Below are 11,667 nucleotides of genomic sequence, written 5' to 3' on the forward strand. Positions count from 1 at the left end.
CTCGTTGAGCCGGTTTCCGAGTTGCCTTCGTGAACCCATGACCTTTCGCAGCTTCTTAGAAAATCCGACGGTTGGCTGGCCTCCTAGGTGGGCTCTAATTACTCATTTACGAAGAACAGCTCCGAAGTAAAACGATCGCAGAGTCATACGGTGCGATACTTCACTTTCACCGTGTGACAGTAAAGAGGATGAATCGGACACCCGGATCCGTTCTCGGATTATCATTCCAGGGTTTACTAGTCTCCGAGGTGAGTTCCTTTTGTTCCCTCTCGAAGAATAGTTTTAAAGTGGAACGATCGCGAAGTTATATGGTCCCATGCTTCATTTCCACTCTCCGACACTAAGGAGGATCGAATCGATGATACCGTTCGCAAAGCCCTTGAAAATCGCGCCACCTAATGGGATGACTTCGTCGTTGTCTGCCACGCCGTTGGTTCGAAAGTTCTCCCCCGCGGACTGCATCGCCGAACACGTCTAAGAAGTTCTCTGGGAACATCGGATTCGTTCTATTGGAAAAGTTTGCGCGTTGCCGGATACCGTCTGTATCTACGGATACTTTATAATTAACTAGAGAAGGTAGCCGGCGTTCTTTTTTTCTGGCGAAGAGTGGAACAGACATCGCGTGATAAAAAGTTCCTTATCTCGTCCCTCTGGGCTTTCCCTTAGGCGAAACCTTTGTAAACGTTCAGTTGTCTGTAAATACAGTTACACGTGTCTCGAACAGACAATTGCCCGAGGGTTAGTTTCAGTCTTATGGGGGAATGGTGAGATCTTAGATTCAGTCTCTTCGGGGAGGAATTATCGTGTTTGGAGTATTATTAGGAGGTTGTAACGATACGTGTGGCGTGTCTGACGTATATTGTCTCATTCTCCTTGAGGCTATTGCACGGAGCGTAACGCATGGGATTTTTGTTTCTTTTTAATTATTTAACCATGCTTCAAGACTGAAAGTATTTTGTTTATTATTTCTTAAACGATATGTAGACATTATTTACAAACTGTGCGTCGCCCGATGGATTGTAACTTAGTTGTAAATAATTAAAAAGAAACAAAACTGGCAGTATGAAACGACCTAAATGTCACGCGAAGGTCAACATATCGAACCTCGATGGATTCATTTTCTTATAAGCTATTAGATTGTTGCAGTGAAAATGTGCAGCGCCTGCCGTATGCATAGCTGTAACTATACCAGAAGTACCAGAAAGTTTTCACGAAACGCGGTCGAAAAATGCCAAGGAGCGCGATCACGTCCCATCGATTACGTGTCGAAAAAAGCTGAAGAGCCGAAGAGCAAAAAAAATGTCTATAATGGGTCTAAATCTAACATGGGAAATCATTTGGGTTGGACACCCTTAATTTAAGCGTTCTCTATTTCCGAATGATTTCAACAAAATTTTATACGTATATGTATACATGTGTGTACATTTAAAAAGTGCGCAACTGGACTCTATCGCAAAGTAAAATAATTCAACGTAAAATTATTTATGCACTTGTAATCGCAAAGGTATGGAGATCCCTCCCTCGCTTACCTTCCGATAAGAAAAGCTTCGACCTCTCGATTCTCGAACGTCATTCGAGTCGTTCGCGAGGACAGATCCTGTTTGATATCTCGCGACAGAGTTCAGGCAGACGTGTCGCTCCGCGGATAACAAGCCGCGCGATGTCATTGCGTGTTCAAGTTTGAAAATCGATGGCTGTCCTCGCGAGCAGAGACCTCAAGGACGGTCTGGTCGACCTGAACGAGACGCGAAAAGCGGTGGAAAGCGCGGAAAATCGGGCGCGTCTCGAGCAGAAGAGCGACTCGAAGCCCGGTCGCAGAAACGACCGCGAGCTAGCGCAGTCCCTTCATCGCGAAGCCGATAGGCTCTACCACAGGCAAGACATATTACCATATCCCGGGCGAAACTTTTCGTGCCTTCGGGACGTCCTCCGCGACGGAAATCGCGGACGAGGTTATCGGTTCTCAAAGCGACTCGAGCGGCAAACGGAATACCGGATGCGGTCGTTTCCGTTTCGAAGCTCTAACGAGCGAATTCGCGCGACGTTATATCTTTCCAGTGTTTTATGCATTATTAATTGTCAGGGATAACGATCCGTCGGGTATCGAATTTAGGTTTCCTCGCTTTATACGATCTTTTCGATAGCGGCACCGTTCCGACAGGTGCGATATTCTAGGTTCAATGAAGGAGAAACAAAATATACATGTCGAATCGAGTGACCTCCTCCTTTTCGAAGTCGGTTAAAAACGGTAGGAATCCCAATATTCTGTGCCTAGAATACCAAGCGAGTTTTTTCCTTGAAAATTAGCAAACTTTGAAGCGTTATATCTTGAAAGCTAATAAAATCGGGTAAATGCATTCAAGATTAATGAATTCGTCTTGAAAAGCACTATCGCGTGGTTTAAACAAAAATACATAGTTCCAATTGAAAAACGAAACTTGACCATCATATCTCGTTCAATAACAAAGTTAACAAAAATTCTTTCTCGCTGAAACATGAGGCCCATTGTACCACGCAATTTCCATATTTGAAATTTTGCATTTGGCCGATAGTTTTGGAGTTAGAGCTCCGTATCAATTAGACTGTGACACCCTGTACACCCTCGCTCAGAAGTACGTGAACGCAGCCTTAATAAAAATAAATATCTAATAAAAGTTGCGTCTTAGTGACTTGTAATCAAAAGTGAGTCTCAGTCACCACTAGGTTTCGCGTAGCAAATCTACCAGCAATAATGTTTCTTTAGGTTTAATTTCTTTGGAACCAGAAGTGTCAATAAAATGACATCTTCGAAGTCAATCGAAGCTTAGCATTCGTTGCAATACAGAATGTAGAATGTAGAATGCCAAGAAAGCATCTCGAGTTGCTGGTTGATACAAAAAAAAAAGGTCTCGAGTGCAAAGGGTTAATATAAATGATAGTATTTATGTTTCGATATGCTTATGTTGCATCAGCGAGTATATTTTATTGATAGCTTTTTTGTTTGATAATATCACACTAGTAACGATTGAAATCGGTACACTAAGAATTAAACCGCGTTTTAATACGCCATGAATTTCTATTTGTATTGTTCCTGGTCGGTTTTGATGATTTAATCAGGGAAATTAATTTATTCCTTTGGAAATGCCAGTGGAGTTATTCGAGCGACCGTATCGCTATCGTTTAATCACTTTTGCATCGTTAATTACGATGCGTGCGCGATTCTCTGTTATCGGCAACGATTATTTAAATTATTTAAAGAAACGCAAACCTGTAAAGCCTGACGCGTAATTATGTTCATTTCTGCGTTACGATTCCACTCGAAATTAAATATCAATTTTCATTTTCGCTTTGTACCATAAAGGTTCGACATACGTACACGAATAATTAAATATCGTATGTACGTATTCCTAAATTACATACCTACATATATTTAATATTCACATATGTATATTTATTTCAATAACCGTACATGCCTCTTTGGTACAAACGAACATGTAATAAATGTTCGTTTTCAGAGAGCTTTAATACCCATTCTCATTTTATCTTTGCACCAAAAGCTCTAACATGTACGAATAATTAAATATTGTATACGTATATAATACTCCTATATTTATATATATTTTAATAATTATACGCACCTCTTTGGTACAAAGTATATGTATACATATTAACTGTTCGGTTTCAAAGAGCTCGAAGAATAATACAGTCACGAATTGTTTACAATTATCAGGTCCCGACTCGTCGAAGCTATCGACGTCGCACTTTTATTCGCTGGTTATCAATTGGTCGACGTTGCGAAACACTATGAATTTCACGCGACGAACCCACTCGAGCGCTCTCCGGGCGATTGAACACGGCCAGAGCGAGACCGCGTAATCCCATAATGCCGGTATCGAAATTATGGTCGTCGGTAGTTGTTCGGGTTCTTTGTCATACGATCGTTTGTGGACACGATCGCCTCTCCAATGAATTTCGTTTAAATGATCCGGGTATTCCGGTTAAATCGCAACGATGCTGAAACACGCGCTGCATTCATCGGCTCGCGATGGAACCCATTTACAGATTATTTCGAGTGACTTCCGCCAACTGAAATAAACAATAAACGCGAACAGTTGTTGCTGCTTCAGATTGAAATTGCTCAAGTGTCACAGAAGGTGGAACAAAGGATGACTTTTTTTTTTAGGGTGAAGACAAAGTTACTTTGCAAAGTTACATCGCGGTATGCGATTGGAACTCGGAGATTTACTTTTAGTAGAAACAAGGAAAACATAGAAAATATGAAGAATAAAATACACGTTACAGTGTTTAGAAAAATGAAAAAGAGGTTAAGCTTTTCGGTGCTTTGGGAGAGTACACTCGTCAAATTATTTTGTTCTTGTCGTGCTCAAGACGAGCTTATTGTTAATGAGTTAAGGAGTTCCTATTTAAAAAGCTCAATGCGATTTAACCTTTGCATTCGAGAGATGACTCTCAGTCACCACTAGGTTTCCTTTAGGTTTAATTTTTTCGGAACTTGGAAGTATCAATAAAATGATTGTTGTTGAGGCAAAGGTGTCCTGATTCTCAAATCTCAAATTAGAGATCTCATTTTCAAAGTCAATCTAAGCTTAGCATTCGTGACAATAGAATGCTAAGAAAGCATCTCGAGTTGCTAAAAGATACCAGAAAAAAAGCCTTCGAGTACAAAGGGTTAATATTGTCTGGGATACAATGCATCTCATTCATGTCTGACCATTTCTCGCCAATTCTACTTACGGTGTTCGTTAACTCTTTGCATTCGAGACGTAACTCTCAGTTGCCATTAGGTTTCACGCAGCAAATTAGTTTTAAGAATTGGATATTTCGTTCGTATATTTTCCATATCCGTGCTTTAGTCTAGAAGATGCTGAGAATATGAGACGTCCCTCTCAGTGTATTCGTGGAATTTAATAGCAGCGACATGTGAGAAGGATGGTCCAAGCCAGCCAAAATTAGAGCGACCCGCGTCATCGCGAAATCCGTTCCCGCACGGTCCAAGTTGTCGCGTCCCGAGCAATAATTGCATCCATGTTTTCCGTATTCCAAGCTCGCCAGGACTAGGCGTCGGTGTTCCGTTGGTTAATTGCTCCACGTGACGCGTCGTCCCGCGTCGTTGTAACGGCGCTCGAGTTGCTTAACCAGGACCCCGGTCAGGTCGTAATTAATCGCGAGTCGGGGTTCGTCCTGGCACGGCTAAGCGGTCGTCACGTCGTCGTAGACGACCGTCAACCGTCGAATCGCAATTTGCAGCGGCGATTACGAGTCCGCGTTGGTCCTGTATCATCGAGCCGCGAACTTGTTTCCACGGGACGGCAGCCACAGCGTGGCAGCCAGGCGGACGGCGGCAACGATAAGCTCCTGCAATAATCCGTCGAAAGCCCTGCGGAGGGTTTTATCGAACGCGAAAACTGAGGAGCGATTAGTGGCGAGCCTGTGCCCGGAATCGGCCGCCATCCAGGCCAACGACAAGCTCAGGAAGTCGCCGGACCCGTCCTCGGTGGCCGAAGTCCTCAGGTGCGCCATTCGTATAAGAAGGGTCTAGCAGGAAAAGGATAGGCAATCAGCCACCACCATAATTTTCATTGCTATTATGTGCCTTGAACGCTTTTAACTTAAGACATCATCCCACAAAGTTTCAGACTGTTACCCCTCCGTTTAAGAGTAATATGGGGGTAAACGTTCTTAACTTTATTTTTTTTTTTCTTGGTTACTATTTCAGATATTTAAATTCTGCGGAAACGAAAATATTCGTATTTATAAGTTGCATCTGATATATTTTTTTCAGGGTACTTATTTATTAGTAAGTGTAGAAAATAAATAATTTATTTTTTGCGGGTGGTAATTGCAAACAACCCTGTGAGGGCCACTTATCAAAAAAATCAGGAGTGATGATCGGTTATTTAGCTGACACGCGTTAAAGTTTCAGAACGGTCGGAGTCCTGGAACATGGTTAAATAATTAAAGAGAAACAAAAATCCCATGTGTTGCGCTCCGTGCAATGGACTGAAGTAGAATGAGACAATATATGCCAGACATACTACGTGTAGCGTTACACCTATGCATACGACAGGGAGGCAACCAGCTTCAACAATTTTGTAATTGATATAAAATTTTCCTTAAAAGTATTCTATTTATTATTTCTTAAACGGTATTTGGACTCGGTTGTAAATAATTAAAAAGAAACAAAAATTCCATGCGTTGCGCTCCGTGCAATGGACTGAAGTAGAATGAGACAATATATGTCAGACACACGACGCGTATCGTTACAGCTACGCATATCCATCCTTAATAATTAAAAGAATACCCTGAAAAAGATATATGAGATGCAGTTTATAAGTACGAATATTTTCGTTTTTGCAGAATTTAAATATCTGAATAGAAACTTTGTGGAATGATGTTTCAGGTCAAAAGCGTTCAAGGCACATAATGGCAATGAAAATTGGAGCAGGGCCGATTACCTATTCTCATCTTGCTAGACCCTATCATTGGTACTGTGCTTGGGAGGTGGATGTTAATTAGCGATTGTTTGCAGGGACATTAAGGTGGAGAGGGTGAGAACTCGGAGGAACTGTGTATGACTTGGTGAAGGTTCTCTAAGAATTGCTCTTGGACACTTTGAAACTCGCCATAGGATTTCCATCTTGGAATTTACTTAAATGGTTTACTTGGAGACACTGGTCCATTAATCTCACTCGAATATGGATAGAGTACTCGTTCTAATAAAATTTCGTTCATTTTATGAGTTCCGTTCGAGTAACAATTGAACTCCTCGTTGTCTCGTTACAATAACTTTTCGAGAACGTAAACCTTCCTATTAGAGATTTCGTCCTTCGGCGCAAGGAGATCACCGAATGGGATCTTCACAGAGCTAGCAAGGTATCGGAGCTTGAGCTTAGGTGTCTACCAATAATTAGATGGTGTCTCCACTCCTCGGATCTAACCGATCTATAATCCACGAGACTACAGCTGACCTATTCTGCCGTTCGCCAGACCATGAACCTAACTACCGCGTATATCCACCGTCCTGTCCGTAATAGTACGACATTAGTTGCCCACCTGCACGACAGTCTACCAGGATTCATCTAATGAATAATGAATGAGTCCACCGCGTGGACCTACCTAAAACTTATGTAGACCATTCGATCCATATTAAACGAGTCTAGTCTATACATAAATATCTATAGTCTGTCAACGTGGGATCATTGTATTCTATAGTCCACAAGTTGTCTACCTATATCAGAGATATCATCGCGCCTTTAGACTACGATTAACTGAAATGCGTTCTGTTCAACAGTAGCGTATATAGGTGTGGGCTTAGAGTCTCGGTAGATAGTACCGGTAGGTTTCAATGGAAACGCACGGTGCGAAAGCCTTAAGACCTGGATCCACCCGAATTACCCTCGATTGTACAGACGGGACAATTAGATCAGGACCTAAGCTGTCTCTCTTTTCCAGCGAATACTCAGAATCTACAGTTTCTCAGTCTACTTATTCAATATACCGCAGGTGAGCAGAAGGGAAAAAGAATAGGAGTCCTTTCGAAATCACTTACCGGGAGCCTATTTATAGGCTTTTTCATTGCAGTACTTAATTATTCGAATTTATTTACTGTGTTGATGGATGTCTACGAACAGTGTTCAGTGTTTGGTAACAGACTTGGCTTTCAATGTACCTAGTAACAGTATGAAGAAATTATTGTCAGCCTAGATTGGCATATGCTACTGTAGAAAATTCTTTTTTACAGTCTGCTTCTAAATAGCCCGGTAGATAAAGTGTTAACTGACACAGGTTTTTATCTTTAAACTGTCGCCTTATCGGAACTCAATCGGCGATAACACGCTCCTTATTCGACACCTGATTAGTAGTAGGGAGCCATATTTCGGCTGATTTCGGCAGTCTAGTATCGCTACGTGGCTAGAGCGTTTCGACAACGCGCCAACAATACATTCCACAGGAATTAACGCCCACCAACCAGCGCAGTCCTCGATACATACTCGGTCACTATTTATTCAATCTCAAACTAACTAACCATCAATTTCAGCTACTTCGACGACCACAAAAGTTACTGGAAGACCCAGCCATCCCCGAGACCGTCGAGCATCCGCCTGGCGCGATCGAGAACGATGCTGAGACAGCAGAGCAACCTGGCAAACTTGTATCTGAGAAACCTAGAGTCAGCCTTCGATTCTGGTAAAATGTCCGTCTCCTTGAAGATAGCCCAGGAGTTGCTCATAGTGTCAGCCGGACTCCAGGACCCCAGTCGCTATCAGATAGGCGCGTATCATTACTTGTCCTTGATCCACGTGGCTCTGGGGAGACACGATCGAGCGGTATGCAACGTTTCCCGCCTGATACGATTGTCCAAGAGCACCGGGGACGTGGTTCAGTTCTGTCGATCGCTGGCCACCTTGGGAAAGGTCCATCTGAGCTTCGGTCACCTGAACGCGGCGGCGAAAGCCTGGGAGCACCTGTCCAGAGACTTGAAGGAGCCTATACCCGTGGCTTGGATCAGGCACGAGATAGGACGATGCTACCTGGAGACTGGACGGTACGGACGAGCTCTGGAGATGGCGTCCAGGTGCATAGATGCAGCGATGAAGGACAACTCCGAGAAGTGGATGCTCCATGGAAGGCTCCTGTTAGGTTAGGATGCGTCAAGGTTCGATGTTCGTGTGGGAGGTGGTCGGTTGCATTCGGTACGAGATCCTGGCCACCTCCTTATTAGCTCAGGGAAGTCATTGCGAGATTTTTAGTGGGTACACTTCCAGATCGGGGCCACGAAGAGCGTCCATTCGCCAGCGAGTCCCACATAACAAATGCAATAACATAATAAATGCATAAAGCATTTCTTCCGCGTTAAAAATAAAAAAAAGGTTCGACGTTCGTGGCTACGCGCTTAGCAAGACGTAATCTAAGAGAATAATAGAGATTTCCGGTATTAGTGCACCGACAGAGGTCCAGCTAGCTTCTCCGAGGCCTGACATTGTCCTACGATCGATCACGCGACTTTCCTTCAGGATATTTCCTCCAGGATAGTGCATGACCGGGCTACGATTCGCCTAATCCTTACTCTATAACGCTGCGATCTCTAAACGCTGTATATTCGGCGCAGTCTATAATTCATCCAGCCTATCGAGCCTTCGACGAAGCTGGCTGCGGTACCAACGTCGGAATCAATTTCCACGTGAGCACGATTTACATCCCAGCGCCTGGGAATATTGATAGGAACACTGGCTCTGTGGAAGCCTCGAACCGTTAATCCGCCGGTATGCTAATGCCGTTCATTCCACTCGAATTGCGAGCGGTAGGATGACCACATATACGAGAGTAAGGCTCGGTGTACACGAATAACCGGCGAATTATTACTTCGCGTTTTCGATCGGGCTGGATGTTGGCAGACCTCGGGTCGAATCAAAGACTTCAGCAGGTTCTAGATAGGTTCTAGATAGGAAAAGCAAGGCTTGGTGTATGGAAAACAATCCGTAGTCGGTGACTCGATGCTTTCGATCGTCGAACGTTGGGTAGAATAGATTAAATAAAAGCAGGGACCAAAAATAACAGTTACTCTAAAATTTTCAATGATAAAAATTGTTAATAAAAAATTGATTATAATTGGAATTCAAGATAATCAACACAAAGTATAAGGAAAAACAATCGAAGAGTACAATGATTACAAAATATCGATTTTTAAACTTTTTGATTACAAGTAACAGTTATTAGTGTCCAATACTTTTTCGATTGCTCAAAGCAGTTATCTATCTAAAGAAGTTCATTTTAATTGCTCGTAACAGTTATCGACGACAAAAATTAATTTTAATTGCTCGTAACAATTATCAATGAGAGAAGTTAATTTTGATCACTCATAACAGTTATCAACGAAAGAAGTTCATTTCAATTGCTCACAACAGTTATCGATGAGAGAAACTTATTTCGATCGCTCATAACAATTATCAATGAGAGAAATTCATTTTGATCACCTATAACAGTTATCAATGAGAGAAGTTCATTTTGATCACTCATAACAGTTTTATCAACGAAAGAAGTTCATTATAATTGCTCATAATAATTATTGATGACACGTTGTTACTTAATGCATTCGATCGTCAGGGTAAACTTAGTCTATGGGAGACCTTGGATCGTATCATAAATTTCAAAAAGTTCTAGATACAAAAGCGAGACTCTTCCTCAACCTCTACTATCCACGTGACCTTAAATTCCGTTTAAGGTCAGACCCTGGCGAAGCTGGGGAGGCTCGCGGAGGCGTTGGACGAGCTTCAGATCGCCGCGAAGATCACCGAGGAGGAGGGCGACAATCCCATGCTGTCCTACATCCGAGATCTCATGGACCAAGTATCGGTCGTCCTCAGGAGGATCGAGAACGAGCGTCGCGGAATCGAGAAATCGAAGGTCACGCCGGCCACGGAGAGGGAGGAGGACCGGGACGCGAAACCGTCCGACCAGTTCATCAGCCGAACGGAAACCGTAATAACCACTATGTTCTCCCAGAGGAGGGTGATTACGGCGCTCCGTGGCGGAGGTTCCAGTAGTGGAACGTCGGTCGCCGCGGACGAGGAGATAACGATGCACTCGAAGGGTTCGACAAGCCTCGACGAGGTCAAGCTGGATTTCAAAGGAAGCTCCGGAGGTCTATCAAGGTCTACTCGGAATCCGAGAATATCGCGAAATCGAAGCAAAGTCGCTTCGTTCTCCTCCTCGTCATCCTCGTCGTCATCCGCTGACGATGAACTCGCTGAAGAGCCCGATGTCGATTCCGTGAGAGGTATAGTTCGCGATACCAAGCAGAATCTCGAAGAAGAGTCGTTGATTCGGTCAATAGACAGCAAAACGTCGATGAACACCGTGAACACTGGTGCCACCTACGTGATAGACAGCGAGGAGGATAGTGTGGCGAAAGGAGAGTCGGACAACGAGGTCGAACCGAAAACGACGTCCTGGAGGTCCGATAAGGGCTGCGAGGGGGCCGGGGAGAACGTTGGCTCCAGCGATAAGAACGCGAGGGAGGGTATGCTAAATGCTTTTCGGGCGATCAAAGAGTTGGCCAATAAGAACGAAGTGGAGCTGCTGGATGTTCTGACGGACATGCTGCTGACACGCGATGGGAAAGATCGATCGCGCGATCTCGGGAACTCGGGCGACGCCGGCGGGGAGAAATACGAGAACACGAGATCCTGCGAGGATAGCCAGGACAAGGTCGCGGCGTGTCATTCTCTTTATAAACACTCTCTGCCCTCCAGCCCTAGGAAACGCGACGTCAATGAGGATTTCCATGGCTGCGAGGCTACTTCAGGGTCCAATTGATTGTATTTCTATTATCAGTACATTAAACTTTTACGGGCGAGAAGGTATCTAGTCTGTAGGTTGGGACATCACTTGTCTCTTTAGAGGTAAATAGTAAAATCGATTCGTTCACGGTTCACAATACTTATTTGCTACGTTTTTACGGTTGAGAAAATACTTTCTCACGTTGACGAAATAATTAGCGATAAGCCTGGCCCTAATAAGCCTCTTCCACTCAATCAGCAGTTGCACGTTTTGTGCCAGACTATCTCGTATAAGCCTGCTCTAAAATTGTCAAAATTATAAACTAAATATATATAGGAACGCAGTTAGGATTTGCTAAATAAAATGTAACTTATCGAAAAGACGTTG

The 11,667-nt window shown here is 43.5% G+C and overlaps 1 protein-coding gene across 1 annotated transcript; it reads left to right on the top strand.

The window, feature by feature from the left end:
- The first annotated feature begins 8,314 nt into the window (after positions 1 to 8,314).
- On the top strand, positions 8,315 to 11,344 carry LOC128893909 (uncharacterized). The gene is made up of 2 exons (XM_054155239.1): positions 8,315 to 8,640; positions 10,223 to 11,344. The coding sequence occupies exons 1-2, from the start codon at positions 8,565 to 8,567 to the stop codon at positions 11,314 to 11,316; spliced, it is 1,170 nt and encodes a 389-aa protein (XP_054011214.1). The 5' UTR covers positions 8,315 to 8,564; the 3' UTR covers positions 11,317 to 11,344.
- The last annotated feature ends 323 nt before the right edge of the window (positions 11,345 to 11,667 follow it).

Source organism: Hylaeus anthracinus, unplaced genomic scaffold (genome assembly GCF_026225885.1).
Source record: "Hylaeus anthracinus isolate JK02 unplaced genomic scaffold, UHH_iyHylAnth1.0_haploid 3, whole genome shotgun sequence".
NCBI classification, from domain to species: Eukaryota; Metazoa; Arthropoda; class Insecta; order Hymenoptera; family Colletidae; genus Hylaeus; species Hylaeus anthracinus.